This window comes from Crocodylus porosus, unplaced genomic scaffold, assembly GCF_001723895.1.
Source record: "Crocodylus porosus isolate Cpor-Errol unplaced genomic scaffold, CroPor_comp1, whole genome shotgun sequence".
In the NCBI taxonomy this organism is placed as follows: domain Eukaryota; kingdom Metazoa; phylum Chordata; order Crocodylia; family Crocodylidae; genus Crocodylus; species Crocodylus porosus.
This window is the reverse complement of record NW_017728943.1, coordinates 116,584,329-116,605,668: the sequence shown is the minus strand read 5'-3', so window position 1 is coordinate 116,605,668 and position 21,340 is coordinate 116,584,329. Positions and strand designations below refer to the sequence as shown.

General features: G+C 39.6%; 1 protein-coding gene across 4 annotated transcripts in view; it reads right to left on the bottom strand.

The window, feature by feature from the left end:
• IPCEF1 (interaction protein for cytohesin exchange factors 1) overlaps nt 1-21,340 on the bottom strand; it is a 102,056-nt gene that overhangs the window by 5,471 nt on the left and 75,245 nt on the right. For all 4 annotated transcript variants that reach the window (XM_019550054.1, XM_019550055.1, XM_019550053.1 and 1 more), the window contains 2 exons: nt 14,740-15,100; nt 4,269-4,462 (listed from right to left, as the gene is read on the bottom strand). In XM_019550054.1, the coding sequence (XP_019405599.1) occupies nt 4,269-4,462; nt 14,740-15,100 (555 nt within the window). The remainder of the gene's footprint in view (nt 1-4,268; nt 4,463-14,739; nt 15,101-21,340) is intronic.

Below are 21,340 nucleotides of genomic sequence, written 5' to 3'. Positions count from 1 at the left end.
AGCAAGGATTAGACAACACAGAGGTTTACACATCTACTACTGGCTTCAACTAATGAAGCTAATCCTTTTGCTCAGCAAGGAAAGACCCCTACTTTTAGACCCAGAGGTCTCAGTTCTATCCTTACAGAAGGCATGAGCAATGAAATACTGCTCCATGAAGAAAGAACACCTCAGGATCCACCACACACTTTATTGGGTAACTCCATGTTCTGATTCTAGATCTCCAGTGTAGTGATAAGGGTTATAGTTTGGAAAGCTGGAGGCATCTACATGTGGACTTTACTGCAGAGTTGACTACTTAGCTCTGCAGTAAAGCATCATGATCTACAAGTGCAGCGCTATTAGTCCAGAGTAAACTAATAAGCTCCACCATAGGATAGTACTTGTGATATTACTGCCCAACACAAGTACTATCCTATGGCAGAGTTATTTATTCCACCACAACAAACATGTAGACAGTGATCAGGACTAGCTGGGGCATGAGGGTGTTTCAGTGCAGGGCCTGCCTGCTGGCTAACCCTGCACTGTAGCACCCTTGTACACCAGCCAGCCTATCCACAGCACACTGAGCTAGGGTGGAGCAGCTCCAGCCTGGCAGGCTGAACCTCAGGGCTGTACCTCCCTGGCTCAACATGCTGGAGTCCCAGGTGCATGTGTAAAAGCTGCACCCGGGAGCAATAAACTCTGGTGCAAACTCTGCTGGAGTTTATTGCATCACTTTAATAGCACATGTAGATACTCCTGCTGGGAACTGGGAGGTAGTCCCTCACTATCTGAGGCCAAGGGTTTGCAGAAGTTGTTTACTACTCCAGAATAAAACCTGTTGTGTAGCTCTTCTTCGTCATGTATATCTGTTTACTGAATCTGGTGATCACTATATGCAGGATCCCATTTTTCAGTAGAGTGACCCATTCATAAAGTGGCTCCTCTGATTGATGATAATTGATTTTAAAAGTGGATATAGACTATAACAAAATGTTGTAAATGCTAGAGATGAGGATACATTCAGAGGGATCTTAACTGAAATGGTTGTCTAAATAGGTATCGTCTAAGTGGCAGCTCCACCAGAAATGTTTGCTGAGATAAATTAGACAACTGCTAAACATATACAAAGCAGGCCCCTGCTGAAGATGTAGTCTCAGTGTAAGGCTCAAAAGAGCTAAACAAAGAGCTTGATAGGTAAACATAATAATAATAAAAATTAATATAGTTTAGGTGTCCCACTGCTTTTCACCTTCCACTGAAGAGGCTGATGCCCTCAAGATCTGCTTATTTGTTCCAGTATGACACTTCCTTTAGCTTTGATGTGCTGAATTATTTTACCCTATAGTTCAAAACATTAACTTACAATATCATACAGTAATGTTAAAGTTATTAATTTCAAACCTCAATAGTCAGAAAATGCAAAAAGTAAGCCTGAACCAATTAGCCTTCTCTGACAATTGGTATATGGGCCTTGTAGCAGTCTCACTACATTGCCATACATTATTTCTCAAAAATGAAGTAGCATCCACATTTTTTACTATGACCTTGCAATATAGCTGTTTAAGACAATATGAGATTTCCATCTGGGCCAGTCACTTTCTACAGACCAAGCTTTATCTGTGCACAAGAAAGCTATGAGAGTTCAGGGGAAATACCTCAATCCTCCATCAGCAAGTCAACACAAAAGTAATTAAATGGGTCTTGCCAACGTTTCCCGTCCCCATAGCATTCACAAAGCCATACAGCAATCTATATAATAGCAAAAGACATTCATTTATTTTTCTAGCCCTTTGCTCCCATGGCCTGGGGAAGTATATCTGTAGTGGTGTCTGCCCTGCAAAAGCTTATCTTCCCATCTTTCATACATTCAAAACAACCAAGGGAGCACTTTTTAGGTGACACCTTCCTGAAGCCACCAGTGGGCCCCTCCAACATCTCAGATCCAACCCAGCTGGTCAGGCTCAGGAAAAGATATTACCAAAAGGAGCGAAAAAGAATGAAGTAGAAGAGAGGAAAAGGAAGATAGAGGGGAAGGGGAAAGGGGAAAGCTGAATAAGGGGGCCCAAAACTTTCTAGACCCCAACCAATGTGCACAAAAATAGACCTCTTATCCCTAATACTTGCCCTAATTAGCCTTATATCTGTGAATCCCTTCCAAAACTAGAAACTTGTTAAAAGGCATATTTCTTTGATTCAACTCTGTAATCAGCTGGCAATCTTTGTAAGTGCACAGTGAAGGAAGATAAAGATAAATGTCACTAGCCATGGGGACAAAATTTTCTTTTTTACATTGAAAAAATGTTGGTCACAGAAAACCATATTTTAAGCAATATTCTTCCCATAACCCTGGAGAAAAGACCATTTTCACCCATTTGTCTAGCCTGGGAAATCTTCTACCCACAGCTTCCCTCTTTCCCTAACCATCCCAAGCACATTTTGTTAATGATATACTGTGGCAGCAACACTGATCTGTTACTAAAGATCTGGAGTAGGAAGCCCAAAATAATCACAGTGAACCTAGGGGTATTCATAAATCACTGTTTTATACTAATAAATTTTAGACAAAGCACAGCAAATACAAATCAGATGTGAAATTCCCCTGAGTTCTGCATTTCCAATAGATCATGGCAGTTTAATTATCTCCCGTTTCATATTACGTTTCTTTAAAAATGACTTTAAAAGCATACTATTCTACTGATGCATATAGTATAGCATTTTTCAGGCCATAAGAATTTGCTTTTCAGACAGGATAATGTAAACATCATTGCTTTAAGACTTTTACTTGTGTCACCGTGAAATACACTACACGGTATTTGTCTTGTCAACGCTCCAACTTCCAAGTTTGAAAAAAGCAAAACTCAACACATTTTCAGCATTAAGAAAAATGCTCAAGAAAATGATCTCTCCATATTAAGCCAGTGTTACACAAATCTCAAGCTTGTGAAAAAAGCCGCTTATGCCTCAGCTCAGCATTCTTCTAACATAACTGTCTCATGAGACACCAAATTACAAAATACTAAGTGGTTCTGCTTTTGGCTCCATTAATGACATGCATTGTGACACCTGAAAATCCAAGGCATATTTTCTTTATTTCACTTTCCTCATAAGTAATGCCACAGGTGTGTGATGCTTGCTTTATTAATACCTATTACACGGTGAAATCATCTCTGTATAGCCAATACTATAGAAAAGCAAAAAACCGTTATCAGTCTCCTTTCCATGTAACATCTATTCACTCTGAGGACGTCTGTGGAAAGATGTCACTGCTGCAGGCTCTGATTGTCAGAGCCGCATACAGAGGTGAAGCTCAAGTGGTGAGGCCTGTGTTTTCCACCAGGCATTCAGAATGGTAAAAGCAGATCTAGCCTGGAAAGCCTTACCTATGCTATACTTACCACTGCTGCTAGTAGCACTGGTCATCTTACCAATGTAATAGCTATTTATAAATGTCTTAAAACTAAACATAATCTAAGGCCAAGTAAAAATGTTTGAAGAAGAATAGTTGGCCAGTACTTCCAGTGATAAAAAAAAAAATTAAGAGAAAACGGGAGGAAATTTATGTTCATTTAATCCTTCTATTCTATTTTTGATTTACCATTGTTAGCAAGTTTTCTCTTTCTTCCAGTAAAATCCCAGAAGCAGAACTAGGAATTCCATGAGACATAAATGATGCTGGCATGTAGAAATAAAGGGTCCTAACAATCAATGCACTCCAGAATTTATATATTTATAGGTCCCTCCATGGAAAGCTCTGTGAAACCCTATAGTCCTCTATGCATGGTAAGATCTCAACATGAAAGCAGGGAGCCTTTGTTGTTAAAAATATTTTAGTTATAAACGGAGCTGAAAATAGCTTTAGCGCATCCTGTCCATTCTGAAATAATCACATTAGGGAAACTTTCTTGGCTCAAGGTTACTTGTTTGTCCTTTATAATCAACACACTTGTTCGGCTTTTCCTTTGTAAGGCCTCTCCTGTTTCATGCACTCAGCAAACATTCAGTAGGTTCCCATCTAATTAAAATGACATCTCTTCTTACATTCCCCAAAACAGTTAGAACTACTGCAAGAACAGTCCCTTATCAACTGTTGTTTCTGTTTCCAGTTTCAAACACAACAAAACAGATTCAGGGAAAAGTCAATGAAAATTTTAAAAACTGAACCAAATTTTTTGCCACTTCAAGTCATGTTCTCTTAACATTTGAATGAAGTCTAAAATAATTTCTTTAACAGTGTAAACTATTTCTCTCTCAGGTGTGAATTTTGACCAAGGGAAAAACCTCACCTTTAACGTGCTATTCAGCACCCGTATTTTGTGAAGTTTCTCATTAATGCAGGGGTTTTTGCTTCTTTTGATAAAGGACTTTCGAAGTTCTTTTTTGGTTGAAGGACGACGATCTCCAATAGGTGACAAACTTGCTTGTTCTAATGATTTGTAAAGTCGCTCCATTTCGTCATTGTCACAACATTTTGCCCAATCTATAAAAAAAAGAAAAAGAAGGAAGATGAGAATATGAATGTGACAGCACATTACAGTGATACTGGATTCAACTGATAGAAAAGATCCTAACAAATTAATGACCATATTGTCAGAAACAAAATCAAGGACAATTTTGCAGTGACATTTTACATGAAAAATAATGATAAAGTAATTATTAATAATATAGGAATTACATATATGAGAAAAACACATTTAAAAATGTATTCTGAGATTGATACTGCTGGCTTGTGTCTCACTAATCACCCATATATTGCTTGAAGTGAAGAACTAGCTTAATGTTCCAAATACATGTATGCATCTATCATCAAACTCTGAACGAAAGGCATTAATAATAACTTTGAGCAAGAACAGCTTTGATAGCAATGGTATCCATCTTCTCTTTCACTCTAAACATTAGCCCTCTCTTTGAAAACTACTTCCACTAATCTCAATTAATCTGTGCTTATTAGATCAAATATGATTGATACATCAGCGCCTCCGAATTTTTTGGTAGTTTTTATACACCAAGCAAAAAGAATATTTTGCTTGAGGAAACTAAGGCCCAGGCCATTTCGGATGTCCCAAAACAAAATAACATGATTCTGGAAGAAAATATGAACAATTAGGTCATATGGCCATTTTACACATAGTTGCCGAGTTTCACAGACTTATTCTGGCACTTAATTCTTCATGGACTCTCACATGATTTTTTGTTTGTTTCTCTCTGTTTTAATTATTCCTTTCAATTATTTTATCTCCATCACCATTTTCCATTATAAGGAATGTGAGGGGATAAAGAAAGAGAGAGAGATGCTGGGAATTAAGAAAAATGATAGGCTAAAAGCCACATTAGCTGGTGTATACAATTTCAAAGAAATTTCAAAATTTCAAAAAAATATTTCCAATACCCACCACTCCTGGCTGCAGACAACCCTCTAATGTTGTGCAACTCATCATAAGAAGTAATCTCCCTACTGATCAACAGGCACCTACTAGGACCCTACCCTTTCTTAACAATAAATGCAAGACCTATTGACACATCTCTACTGCCATAACAATCAACATTCCCCAAAATGAAACCATCAGAATCAATGGATCATACATCTGAACTTGGTATACCTCATCTAGTATGCCAAATGTCCCCATGGAAACCATGTAGCTGAAACCAGACAAAAACTACACACCAGAATGAATGATTGCCAAATGATAAATGACAGAGACACTAGAAAACAGACAGAATATTTGTCTCAGAAAAATCATTCCCTATCACAGCTCAATGGAAATTTACAAAACCCCTTCAAAAGATGAGCCTGGGAACAAAGATGCATTAACCTATTGGAGTGTAAGAACCAGGGACTTCATCATCCATTAGACTTTCTTGTGATACTCGCTAAATCTCTGCACTTCACAGAGGAGAATGACTTCCTAAACAATTTTGTTCCCGCACTTAGAAGATTTTTACCACATCTCTCTTGCCTGTTGGCTACCTGATAAATTCTCTTATATCTGTTTCTATTTACATGTGGAGTTTTACACAAGCCCTTGGTCCATCTGTGGTTTAGCTCTGCTGTGCCTGTTTTTCTTTCCAAGAGCCAAGGAAGAATACTGTGATACCTGAAAGCTTGTTTATGTCTCTCCCAAATATGCAGTTGGTCTAATAAAGGATGCACACACAAAGAGTCTCGCCTCTTGCATATTTCCTAGACTATCACAGGTGCAACATCACTTTGGGTACCTATGTGCATGGTCCTTTGTGTTCTCATTAGAACACTGCAGTGATGCCGCGGTGTCCCATGTATTAAGCCCCTGCGTGTTTTTAAATGACCGTGAGGCGTTTTAACTAAGCAATGTTTAGATAAAGCATCCCATGGCCTGTTTAAAAAGTACAGGGGCTTAATACATGTGACATGGGTGCATTTACACATGCACTTTAATATGCATTAACCTATTTTAATATGCATTAACGCATCACTAAAAAACCATGGGACAGTTATTCACATGCCTTTTCATCCCACAATACGCTGCCACATGCAGTTGTATAAGTGGCAAAAAGCACTTTCTATGTGTTTTAGTTCAAAAGTGCACCACTGCCATTTTCTCAGTGCTGACATGCATTTTGCTGCTTATACAACTGGAAGTGACGCAGTGCCAGGTGCTTTTCAAAGCACCTGGCACTGCAGCATTTACTTGTGTAAAAATGCCCATACTTTCTGGTTAATGCACATTGAGACAGACTCATGGGTATTTTCCTTGTACCTTACAACAGAGGACATTTTCACCTGACATGGCACCAGGTGCTTTTAATTAGCAAGCTGCACTAATTAAAAGTGCACATGCATCACGTGCATTAGTTGTGCAGCATGTCCCCGAGCTGAGAAAATGGTGGCAGTATCCTTTGAACTAAAGCACATCGAACATGTTTTAGTTCAAAGTGCACCGGCTCCATTTTTTCAGAGTGAAGGCATACTGCACCGCTGATATACATGACATGCAAGGGTGCCAGAGCGCATCAATTTACATGTACTGCATTTCCCACATATGTGTAAGTGCCCAGGGGTACTAGATTTAATACACATTACTTAAGGCCCAAAATGCATGTGTAGACATGCCGCTGTGGCATTTTAATTAGAGTGGTTGTCCAGGAGCTTCTCTAATTAAAATATCCCCCTCCCCCCTACCTCCAAGCATACATATAGGCAGCCTTTGACACTACCAAATTTCAAAGAAACCATTTAATATGACGGTGCTAGAAGTAATAATTATCAGGTTGAGATGGAGGAACCCTGACTGTGGAATTCAGTTTCTCTGTAACTCTGATAAGGCAAGAATTTTCTATCCAGTGAAGTTTAAACTATGAGCTTATCTAGGCCAAACTGTCTCTTCATAAAAACCTTTAGTTTAATATTTCCTTTGGAGTGACAGTGGAAGCATTACATACAATATCATGATACAGCATATCATGATTGTATGACAGGCTTCTTGAGTGGCTATTGCCATAAAAAGCAGCATTATGGGACACTAAAATTTAGGCCACCAGGAAAGATTTAGTTTTAAGAATATCTGTGTAATGTTCTCCTGTAGCACTCACGACAATGGCTTCTATGGCCCTATTTCAGAACTTCTTGATATGCACAGGAATCTCTTCATTGACTTAGATCAAGCATGAAATACTGAAGTATTATAAAAAGATCTGTAGGGGACATTATACTGAATCCTGCTGTTTATTTTCTAATAGCACTACTTCCTTTTCCAACATGCCTTTTAGTAGGAGAACTCCAGCTTTCTGGTAAAGATATTTGTTGTGTGTTTGCATTTCTCAAGGGCACACATGTGGTATCAAGCATTTTTACATTACTCTGAAAATATAAACAGGCTGCCTGTGCCTTGACTGGAACTAAATATAACTTATGGCTTTGATACAATACTGGGAGGGGAAAGCAAGTGGTGTATATTTAACAAGCTACAGGAAACAGGAAAAAATGTCCGTGTTAGGCAAAATACATGGCAGCAATATTTCCTGAAAATGTCTGGCTCATACCATGAGTCTCATAATTATACCTAGGTTTCTTCCTATTTGCTTTGGCAGAAACAGCTGTATTTGGTCCATAAGCTGATTCCTACCCATGGAAAAGCTGTTAACACTATTAATGGCCTACATCAGGATCTCAAATGCAATATTCAGTTTAAAAATGAAAACACCATTACTTTGATGTCTGAAAAATAGCAGGGAAGGGGAAAGGGATTGAATTTTAATTAGTCTTATACACCAATCCAAAATTTACTAGTCAAGAAGGACTGGATGGGACTTTCTTTTGGAGCTAATTAATAGTGCTGTCCAATGCTCTGTAGGGGTTTCTGAGGATCAGGAAACATTCCAGCCACAACATATTTCCTCCATCTTCTACATATTAATGTTTTAGGGTGCATAATTCACATTCTTTAAAAAAAATGTATGGCTGGGATTAGGTGACCATACAGGCCAAGCAGCCAGTTTTCAAGCTCTTTGATCAAATATTCAACTTCCTCTTCCCATCAACAAGTTATTCCTGAGAAATATTCTCAGTTTACTAAAACACTCATCTAAATATAGGCCAAAGGAGTGGGACACTATTTATTTGGGAGCTGCTATGACAGTACAGTGATGAAAATTCACAATTTAATTAAATTCGTTCACAAAGTCATGGAGCTTACAGCCAGAAGGAAACGTGAAACAATGTGGTGTTGCTTCCTGTATTTCAGAGGTCATTACATTAAACCCATTATCCCTGGATCAAGCCTAGTAACTTGTGTTCTCATGCTCATTGCTGTCAAGCCATAGCCTCAAACCTGGGGCCAGCACAGCCACTCAGTTCAACCTGCCACCCTACAGCTGACTGCCTAGATTGGCAAGGCTGGTCTGAAGCTTCCATCAGGACCTAGCCCTCCATCCACTCCTTGTCACTGGAGTGGCCAGTCAGGGTCAGCTGACTCTCCACTTCCCCCATATAAGCTCCTGAGTGGGAACAAGAAGCATCTGGGCAACAGGGTTCAGTCTGACCCTATGCTGCTTTGCTATTCCCTACAGCTTTCTCTCTGCCTCTGCTCTCTAATTTCCTGGCTTCTCGACTTGGCTTCTTCCCTAAATGCTGCTATCAGACTGACCTCCTGGTTTCCTGACCTGGCTTGTCCCTGGATTCTGCTCATTCCTTCTGACCCTGGTCAACAGCTCAGTCCCTGAGTGGCCCTAGGCGTGGCCATCTATAGCCTAGTGTGACCATGGCCTTCTTTCTCAATTTAAATCTTATGTGGTAAATAGGAGGGGATTCCCAATGGCACCCTCAATAAACAAGTGACCAGGGCCTCTGGGTCAGTTTAGTATGTTGAAATGAATTTCTGAATGCTTTCAAGACAAAAATTTGCTTTTTTTTCCCCTCAAAAACATGTCAAAGTCAAATATATTTATGATGTATGAAGTTATTTTGCTCAGGTGAATCAAGGTAGAAAAAGTGTAGAATAAAAATGGAAATCTCAGGAAAGAGTTTAAAGCAGAAGACTCTTAATCATGGCTTATATACAGAGTGGATATAAGGATCGCTTCCAATTTCCGTTGTGCATCAGCTATCATCTACCACAGGTATGGTGAAAAATAACTAAATGCAAATTTAAGGAATATGTCTATTTTATGTAAGTGAATTTAGTAGATAATAGATAACATGTCTGAATACAGATCATATGACTGAGGTTTGATAAGTTACTTGGCTCTCGGTTCTGATCTCAAAGCCTACCCTTTTGGACTCCCTTTTGACATATCAAAAGATCAAGAAGCAGAACCCATTGCTTTGTGGTCTTGAGACTGCTGCCTAGTACTTCATATTCAATACCATGCATTCATGAATCAGCATGGAAGTATCAACAAGACACACTCCAAAAAAACATGGACATTCAGAGGAAGAGTTTAGGAGTCCCTAGTTTAAGTATGTTAAGTAAATGTTTAAAAAGCCAATAAGAGAATTTGTGGTGATAAAAAAATACCTTGCACTTACAGTGTGTTACATTTGAAGTGCTTCACAAGCCTTTTGTTATGTTAGAGAAGTAGCAAAAGAAATCACTAGCTGTAGTTTTGCTATTATAAAGCAAAGGTTGGATGGCTAAGAAAAGAAAGGCACTGACCTGAACCTTGACAATTAAATTGTTTTTTTGTTTCAAATTAACTGATGCATTCACAATCTGTTTGCTATCTTACACCTTTGCACTTGTTTTCATTTCTAACTACAAGCAAAGCACAGATATATCACAGAAGTGGCTCAGTATTTTGACCAAAAGAGAAGACAGAAGCATGGAAAGCCAATGACAAGATAAGTTCTGTGAACTTAGCAAGCATAATTTTTTAGTCTGAAGCAATGTCAGTCATAACAGAAAACCCTGACAACTTAAAATGTAGTGCTGTATCATTCCGATACATTTGTTTTGGGTCACCTAGTAAAAATATGCAGCAAGCACATATAACTCATTTTCCAAGGAAAATAGAACTATAGAATAGTTAAGTTGAAAGGGACCTGGACCCCCTGAGTCAAACTATTCCAGTCTGGTACTTGTCTAACCTGCTCTTTCATTCAGAAATTCACAATTCTTTCTTTGGGGTATATTGCTAAGCCAACTGGAGTTCACACTGATGACAAAAACGATGAAAACTTTGGGTTTCACTAGAACTTCTACATGAGTCTTTCCAGCTCATTTATACTCATGAACTGAGATCACATAAATTATTTTAATTCACACCCCCAATCCGTAGGACTCATTATAAAACACTACATCACAGATGATCTTCTCTGCCCCTGTCCTTCAAGATAAACTTGTTCACTCCAATTTATACACAATAGGCCATATATAGGCAATTGCAGCACTTATTCAAACTAAGTAAAAAATGAACACTTTTTTAAAAGGGCTCATTTTCTCTCAGGAGCTGTGCGAGAACCACGATTTAATAGCAATTGCGAGACAGTAAACACACTTTTCTATTACTCTGTATGAAACCCTGACACACACTTTTCTATTCCTTTGGCTTCTTTAGCTAGATGCTTCTTAAACCAAGATTGACATGAAGAACCAATTCCACTGATCTTTTACAAAGCACTCTTCAGCCAAAAATCTCCTACCATGTTATAAGCCTTGGCTTGTTAGGCTTCACAGTACCCCTAAAAATGTATATCAGATTTACACCTGGGAAAAAAGCAGCCCCAAGAGTATATGACTTTTCTAGCCTTACAAAACAAGGGGGTAGAAAAAGGAGAGCAGAGTTAAATGTGGCTAAAAAACCCCAGAACTAACTCTGAACCTCCATACTCTATGACTCCCATTCTTTCCCTTATTTTCGTTTACCAGTTATAACAGCAGGACTCCAAAGTCTATTTTCTGTGGTAACAGCAGACAGAGAACCTGTTATTAAGAGGTAGCATAAAACTCAAAACCTCTTCGTTCACTTCAAACACAAACTTTTCAAAATTGGACATGGAGGGAGGCATGTCCAGTTATTGATCAAAGCACAATTTATCAACATATGTTGCCAGATTCTCTCCTTATGTAGAACTTCACCCCAATTAATCTGTTGGTTTTTTACAGGTATAATCCACACCTTCTGTGCAACTACAGCAGGGAAAAGAAGCCACTGCACACTGGAGAATCTTCTCTATGTGTTATCAGCACAGATAAGCTAAACCAGCAAGTAAATAAGTCAGCTCTGAAAAAGCAAGAACTACTTGGGATCCAGATCCCATTAAACCAGCTCCTTCACACACAGCTACTCCTAACATGTACTCCAAACATACAAGGAGTTTGCAGTACAAGGTGTCCAGTTCTGCCCCGTCTTTAAATCACAAATATGTGCCTACTGGCCAAATTGAAACCAAGGTGACACCACAAGAAATCATCCACCAGAAGAATTTCTTGCCTGAGTCATTAACCCCAGATGATCAAAAAACTCCTCAGGAAGAGCTCTGCAAAAAGGATGTTATTGCTGCACTGGAAGAAACCTACATAAATATAAATAAATACTTCCATTCTGTTGCAGTAACATCTCCATTTTTCTGCTTCCTTGTGTTGTTGTCATTGACAATGACATTGTGTCATTCACAATCAGACACTGACACAACAATTGCCAAAAGAAATAAAAGTGATAAGGACTAGCTGTTAAAAGTGTCTAGCCACCCTAGGGGAGGGAGGAAAAGCCTCTGGATTTACAGCACGTAGCCAGACACTTGTTTATAGTCTTAACTACCTAGTGTTTACTTTTCTCTCTCTCCATGTTAGGAGTTCTGATTCCTTTCTCTCTGTATGTGAAACAGGCAACAATCCTGACATACTGTCTCTGCAAAGCAGATGTAAATGGAATCAACTTCATATTTAAAGTGAGACAAGGTTCTTTTGGTGAATCTGATATCTTTTATTAGACCAACTTAAATAGTTGGGGAAAAAAATGTAAAGCGAGAAATATACAGTTCTTTCCAAAAGACTTTGCCCTCCCCCAGGTTATACATTACACTCATTCCTGTGATACCTGAACTGTCTTCAAAATATAGAGCAGGAGTTTAAATTTTGAATTTTGCCATAGTTTGGCAGATCTTGCAGGGTTTGAACAATTTCCCAGGTCTGAGCATTTAGCCATATGCTGCTATCACTGCATTAAATATTCTATTCCTATGGTTTCCTGGGTAAAAGGGAAGATATGTGCCAAGATATTTCTTTCTTCTCAACACAGAAGCAGAAATAATGAGTTTGCATAGGCCTGAAAGTTCTAGGGCCAGAATAGTCACAAAATGAAAAATTTCTCAGCTGCAAAGGTTCAGGTTATGAGGCAACCAGGGTATGGGGCCTTCAAGCACAAGAAGCAAGAAAAGTTACATCTTACCTCCCATTTCTAAGATGCTGATCTTAGTACAAGAATCAATACTGATTACACTAATGCCCTTCAAGGCATTATACTATTATCAAGGCATGATACTATTGTTATTCCATTGATTATAGCAAGATCATTATCTATTGCTGCCTGTTCTAAATAGTGTATATTTACATTTATTTTTCCAGGCCTTTCCTTCATTCAGAATGTCCCTTAAAGGGTTCATGCACATACATGCCTGTCAGCTAGTTGGAGTGGGGCAGCTCCTGCTTCAGGAGCCCTGCAACGAGAACTGCATTCATTATGATACACTCATCTCAAACTGAATCCCTGGGGTACATTAGCCTCCATTTCAATCTCAAATTTTCTAGCTAAAACACTGTGTAATTTATATGCTACCAAGATGTTACTTAATTTTCAGAAGCTGATGCAATGAAATACATTCACCCCCACACCTGTTAAGTAAAGAGGAGAAAAATACATGTATGCTATATAATTTGATGGCTCAGCATCCGGTTATGATGCACACAAGCAAACACTGAAGTTACACGGTTTCCATAGTGACTATCTCATTGACTTTATCTATTTTTGGAGTCCCATCATAGACCATCAATAGAAAGGTCTTAGACTGCAAGTGCTCTGCAATTTGTGACAGCTGCCAGCTACATAGTGAGGGTGGGGAAAGTGTTACTTTTTCTCTTAAATAGTTCTGGACATTTTAAACCAGTGCACCGATAGGATTTTTTTAGCTTCACAAATAAATTAAGTCAAACCATTCCTAGATTTTATTTTCATCTATTTGCATTGGTTGGCATCATTGTATCAGTATAAGGTGTGATCCTACAAATGTATCTATATTCTAAATTCTCCATTTTTTTATTTTGCACACTAAATCTCTGACCTGATACTGATAAAAGTAGTTGTTAAAATAACATTATAATTGCCATGTGTGTGTTATTCTGATACTGCATAATGATTATTGAGACTATCCCTTTCCTGCATTTATTAAGGGATCACATTGTTTGAAAATCAGTCAAAACAATTTTCAAAACAATTAGAGTTTTCATTTGGGGCCTGAGTTGATGCAAAAGAACATCCCCACTTCCCCATTTTCTAATCTTTCTCTATGACTAAAAGTTCCTAAGCTAAAACTTTTGAGAATCCTCATATTTCAATATTCTTTTCCTAACATTGCATAAAGGACATTGCTCAGACCTTAGTCCTAAAAAAACATTGCTCAAAAGGAAAAAGCACACTGCGTCCCCATAGTCACAGTGGTAATAAATGCAACATTTTGAATATTTAATTAGTCCTTGATTCACAACTCATTGTTGTGACATCATTGTGACTATCACATGTTAAGCATATGCTTAAATGCTCCCCTGATTTAAAGCCTATATTCTGTTCCTTTTATTAGGAAAAGCCTTCAAAGAAGTCAACAGTGAATAAACAGTAAAACCAAACATAAACTTGTGTCTTAAGATGTCATCACATTTCCACTTTTTCTGGCACATGACTTCTTGCTTAACATCTGGTTGTGATGACATTGGATTTCATAGTCATTTTGATTCCCCACATGAGGTATGAAATAAAACATTTTTGCAAATGCAGCCCCCTAAAAGAAGTAATGGTACTGATGTACAGGAAGTCAAGAGGAGTTTTGCCTATTTTAAGATTTTATATCAGAGCTACCATCATGATCTCCAAAAAAGATTTGAGGTAAGATTTAAGGAGACTAGATAGATAGATAGATAGATATGGATTCAAGGAAATATATAAACATTAACACATAAATTACATGCCACCGGCAAGTTGTCCAGTGAATAATATAAAAAAAGGAAACAAAAATGCAGGATTCACTTTGGAAAAGCCCAACAAAAACAGACTCCTGTCTGATTTGCTCACCTTTGGCTAATGTCTTCATTCCTACTAGATCTGGCACAGTTAAGCAAGTTGTGCCTTCACCTAGCAAAGCGTCATAAGATCCAGTATCAGACTTGATCTGCTGGCTTTCGACTGATTCACTACAGTTCATCTGTGGCTGTTCACCAGTGTGATTCTGAACAGAGAACGTTAAGGGCTGATCAACCTCTTCCATGGCAGGAGAGCTGTTAACTATGTCAAGCCAGGACTGCCTTTCTGGATAAATTACTTTAGACACCAAGGAAGAAGAGGATTCTTGTGACTTCACGGTGCTTTCCAGGGAGGAAAGAGAACAGGATGCTTCACTAGACAGTGAGGAGGCCAAGGAAGGCTGTTGCTGAGCCTGTTTTCAAGAAACAAAAAATTTGAGGAATAAATAAATAATCACCCAGCATTTCTTCTCATATGATAAGCAGCAGGAGAAACAGATCAGCCCCATATACACCCAAAACATACACCCAAAACATCACATGTACTATTGGCAATTTAAGCATATGGCTTTCAAACCACTTCAGGCCTCTTGTCTAATCACAGACCTCCCTCTCTGGTTACAGCTACCAGTTGCTTTTCACTGGGATGACAGCAGCAGTGTAAATCCCCAGGTAGATGCGCCAATCCACAGTTTGCACTAGGGTTACATGAATTTCAAGTAGAGGCAAACTTCACTAATACAGAACTTATATTTTAAGTATTCCTGGTGTCTCGCTCAGTATATTTCAGTGCTATTTCTTTTCCAGCCATTACAAGTACCAGCCTTGCATATGTTTTAATCCTCATCTATCATAGGTATTTGTGCTAGTTCAGCTACACTGGTTCAAACTCAAGGTACTATCTTAGGTCAGATGTGTATTAATCAATTAAATAAAGAGTTAGGGAATGAACAGTTGCGAAGGCTACAGAAAACACTATGTTATTTAGGTATGTCAAGTCTAGACAGGAGTGTGAGGAAAGTTAGGAGGAATTAGCCAAGTTGTGTGAATAGACAAGTAAAGTCACAAAACATATTGAAGTAATTTACATAGTACAGTGAAGGGAACAAATGGAGGAACTTGTGTCCATTACATTTCTTGTAAGGTTCACAGTTATAATTTAACTGCATCAGGTCAGGAAAGGAACCTGTAGACAGCTCAATAACTAGTTCTCCTCAACATGCATCTAGAATCTAAAAAACATAGATGCTAAACTGCACAAACAATGGGGATGGTAAACCAATAGTGCAGCCTCATCTTGGATTCTCTATGAACATGTAAAAATTGTGACCAGAGATTGAAAAAATGGATTTTTAAAAAGATGTTTAAGAGGAGCTCTGAAAATGCATGAAGTTACAATTGGTACTGAAAAGGGGCCAGATTTCAAACATATTTAAACCTCTGAAGATGAAGGTAGGCTCCCTAGCCCTAGCTACAGTACATATTTGTATTACTGCAACTACCCTCATAGTTGGCCTCTCACAAGAAGGTGACACACCTACTTGCATCATCAAGGACCTAAAAACCTTCGAAAAACTGAGCCAAGGTAGCTCAGAAGCTTTTGTTCTCCCTGCATCATAACACATGAACAAAGGGACATTCAACAAAAATGAAAAGGTATACTTTCCAAACTGATAAAAGGAAAACACTTTTTTTTCTGCACAATACATGATTAGAACACAGAATTGCCTCAGCATATTATTCAGACGTAGAACTTAGCAAGACTCAAACAGGGACTGGATGACTCATATTATTTTCTTAAAACAACAATATAGCAGAATTGCAATAGATAATAACAAAAAAAACTATTAAAAGACATATAAAACATGCTGCTGCAGGGCTTAAAACAATGTCTATTAGAAACTAGGCTTATTTCTCATATGCCTGTAGTATGTGGTACCCTTCATCTGCCTAGAAACACACATAGGAATAATATATGTTCTTGTGAAAAATCTTATACAGCACCTACCTCTCTCCTGCTTTCTCACCTATTGTATTCTAATTGCGTACTCCACTTTATACTCTGCTCTATACTGTCTTTTCACACAGTCTGATGAAGTGAACTTGGGTTCACAAAAGTTTCTGCTTTATATATCTTAATTAGTTAGTCTATAAAAGTACATATCTACCCTGTCTTCTCTCTCATACTAGCCACTGTCAGGGTCAGGGTGTTAAACACGATAGGCTGCAGTTCAGATCCATCACACCAGGTTCTATATTCTTAAAATGTATGTAGAAGAGATATTTTAATGAATAAAAGAGGACTTCAAAACTGGGAGCACCAAAATGACTCAAGTTCTGTTGCCAGGGAAACCTACTTGCTAGGCAAAGGCAAAAATAAGCTTATCCTTAAAAAACAAGGCCAATCTACTGTACACTGATAATCTATACATTAACAACGTATTTTTAAACCAAGTGTGACAACATTTTGCATTGTGCTACGCATATTTCTGCAGTTCAGTGCTGCTGTAACACATACTACCTCCTTCAAAAAAAAAAAAAAAAAATCAAATACTACTTTCTCCTGTTTAGTTATTAATCGTTGCAGAAAACATGGACTGTTTAGATCAGACCACAGGTCACTGGCTGCCTGGAGCACAGCAGGCAACTGCAGAAAAGGTATATTTTAAAAGCACTCTCTCCTGACCCAACTGTTAAAAGAATGAGGTTATGTACATTGCGATTACGTCCACTACAATACAGATTGCAGACACCCATTTTCTTAAGGAAAGCTTTACAGCTGTATCATGAAAGCAAAAGGCAAGGAAATAATGTCACAACATGAATCAATTAGGACTAGAAGCCCCATCATATAGAAAACTGCCAATCAGAAGATAAGGCTTGTTCCTCTGTTCCCCAGAACTCAAAACAATGAGACAACCTGGAAAGTATTTGTATAGCAAAACAGTACACCTAAAATATAAAAGGTCAGGCTCGTGAGATATTAAATTTATGCATTCAAATGCTTAGCCAGGAATGTAAGTAGGGCAGGGCAGCCAGAGCAGCTGCCCCAGGTCCTGACCTGGTAGAGGAAGAGCTAAGGGGCACAGAAAAAAGCTGCTCCTGCTGCAGCCACACATAGCTGGAGGTCACCACTGCCTCCATATCTAGGGGCAGATATTACACATAAACTGGTTTAAGTGATCAGAAACTGGTTTACACTTGTACCTAAACAGATGTTCAGTGCACATAAACAAGTTTTAAAATGGCTGAAACCAGTTTGAGCTAAACCTGGTTGAATGTAGTATCAGATTTAACTGATTTGAGTCAAACCAGTTTATGCAATGTCTGCCCCAGACCCCTTGTTGGTTTAAGCTAAATCAGAGTCCCCCAGCATCCCGGCATGCTCTTTGGGCTGGATGGGGCTCTCTGCTCTGCTGGCCCCTCCCGTCTGCTGCCTGGCTGAGATTTGCAACTCCAGAAGAGATTTGCAGACACAGCAGGGTCTGCTGGCTTCCCTGTGCCCTACCCTGCCCTTGCTGCTCAAGCAAGAAATCTCTTCTCCCTCCTTCCCATCTCCCACAGCAGGGACCCCATCCCCATGGATCCTTAGATGGGCAGCAGCATGTGGTATGCTAATGCCAAGTGGTGTCTGTGTGTGTCTCTCTCTCCAGTTTGACTGAGACAGGCAGGAAGACAGTGCAGGGCTTTTGGAGCTAATCAACAGATCAGACAGTATGCTGTTTAAGAAGTTTGGATGGAGAGAGGCCATAGTTTGGATGGAAAGAGGCCCTTGTTTTACCAATCAGGTGATAAAGACTCTTATCATCTCCCTGCTGGCTTGCTTGTCTGTTAGTTTGCTGCAGACAGTATGACAAAGCCTGGAGGGAGATTGAAAAGGTCCATATCAACAGATGCATGTACTGCACCAGTGCTAGCCCAGGGCTGGGGGCTGACAATGCTCCTGCCCCTTGAGCAGCCACTGGGGAAAAGCTCTGGACCATGCAGGCAGACCTCCCTAATGAGAGAGTTCTGCCAGGACCCGGCCAGACGCCCCTCAGCTCAGCTCTGTGCAAGCGAAATGAGGGTTGCTATAGCGCTCCCTGGCTTCTAGCCTGAACCACTGCAGGCATTTCCCTGAATTTCCTCAGTCCAGAGAGAATGTCTGTCCAGTTTCCAACCAGTTCAGCCTAGCCAGGTTAGACTACCCTGCAAAGATTGAATCAATTCATGCTCAGGCTTTTTGAATGTCTGTCCCTAGCCCATGTGTTGCAGCTGCCCCATTACTATGCATCTTTGCTTCACAAGGAAGGTGCCAGATGTTACCTATGTTTTCTGACATTAGCCCATGTAAAAGAATTCTATATATATATATAAAGGGCTTAGTCTGTCTGTCTGTGTGTCTGTCTGTCCATAATGCTTTTGGCCAACTGCATATGCACTGCTGAGAGGGCAGGCAGCAATTGGCTGCATGGAGCCCCAACTTTGTGCTGCTACTGGGCAAGTTTGTGGTGGCTGCAAATACACACCAGCTGCCTGAGCAATGGGGATTCCCCCCCGGCAACCTGTCTCCCTGCTTGAGGGCAAAGGGGGGTGATTACAGTGCCTACCTTGCTGTCCGGCCCCAAGGCCCCCCCCAAACAGGCAGCAGGGATGGGGAGGTGGAGGACAGGGAGGGAGGCAGGCAGATGTGGGCCAGGCAGATGGATAGTGATGGAGAGGGGGGTGGCACGGGGCCAGATGCGAAGCAGCAGGGGCTGACACACAGTGGAACAGGGTCTGACACACAGTGACAGTGCAGGAACAGGAGTGGGGCATGACATGGAGTGGTGGCTGAGGGGAGTGAGTCCTGATATGGAGGGGTTGGGTGGCATGGGTCCAGATGTGGAGCAGCAGGAGGGGTGGAGTAGGGCCAGATGCAGGGAGGGAAGGGAGGGAGGGTTGGCACAGGACCAGACACGAAGTGATGCAGGGGGCAGGGCCTGATTGGAGTGGGGGGGGGGAGTGTGGCCAGATGTGGAGTGGTGGGGGGGGGTTGCGAGGCTATGGGGTCAGATGCAGCGCTCCGTTCCCGCCCACCCCTACCCTCCACCATTCTTGATGGGCAATTTGCTAATGACGAAAATAAATGTAAAGGAAATTTTTGTTTTTATTTACCATTACAAAATGGTTGCAAGTAGGGGAGGATCTAAGAGAAGCACCCCGCTTTGATACTTGGTCTACCTAAATTTTAAAACCAAACATCTTAGATGGGCTGTAGCAGTTCTTTTCAAACAGCACTAAGGCTATCAATTGACTTCATGGTTTATAATAATCTAGCTGGTTCCTGTTAATGATCCTCTCTGCTTTGGAATATTAAGATCATTAACCTCTTCAAACTAGGCAGACAAGGTTCTTTGGGTAGATGTGATCTCTTTTATTAGACCAACTAAATAGTTGGAAAAAATTTTCTTTGCAAGTTTTCAGACACAAACACCCTTCTTATAAGGGTGGGGTTTTTGTAAGAGGGTGTTTGTGCATGAAAGCTTGCAAAGAGCAATTTTTCCAACTATTTAGTTGCTCCAATAAAAGATATCACATCTACCCAAAAAATCCTTGTCTCCCTACGTCCTTAAACCAACACAGCTACAACTAACAACTCTTCAAACTATCCTTTCTTCTGCAATTTTTCTGTCTGTTAGCCTGGTAATGTCTTTCTTCTTTTTCACAGCCCTAAAGACTATTTTTAGTTCATGATAAAAATCTTAACTCAGGGGTGGTAATATTAACTTAGGTGTAGAAATGAATGGGTGAGGTACTGGTGACACTGTCAAGATGCTTGAAAACTAGTTTTTGTTTTACAAATTTGAATAAGAGATGTACATTTAAAAGAGATGTACATTTAACTATAATGACTACAGGACTAATGCAACAATACCTTTCGATTATTCTAATAACTTTTTGCCTAGTTTGTTGTGCTTTTTAAACTTAATAAATAATTTAGCAAATTAGTCAACATTCTAATAAAGTTATGTTTTTTCTTTGATCTTGAATTGAATAATGTAGTGCTAGTTCCAAAATTTATTAGAACAGCTTCTAATTTCTCTTTAACTGGAGAAAAATACATGTTGTGTTATATGGGATGATGTACCCGCACCATTGGCACCCTCCTTTTCAAAATCATAGATCCACCGATAGTTGGGAATGAATGAGAAACCACCAGATTTTTCTTATGATGTTTAGTATTTACCAAAGTTATAATACTAGGCCCTTTGGAGTTCCTGTAATCATCTGTAAGTTAATAAGTCTCCATTTATGAACATTCTTAAAATAGGTTGGTTGACTAAGCGGATGACAAGGATTCGACTGAAAGCCAAGGCAGCTTTAGGGTCTCTTTTAGAGAAAATTACTGACATAAAACATCTCACTGGCCCCTGCATGACCTCTGAAGTCTATTGTCCAGCATAGTTGCTGTTTGCAAGCCACAAATCTATTCATGTGCATCTACAGAAGATGTTTACTGCATGGTTGCCTAAGTAGCTCCATAGTAAAGTCTTGGTGTCTACATGTGAGACCCTATTAAGCCACAGTAAACTAATTAACTCTGCCATAGGTTAGTACTTGTAAATGAAGCCCAGGTACACCCAGGGGTGTGCCCTGTCCACCAGTGGAAGGAATGGGGTGGTCAGGCAAGA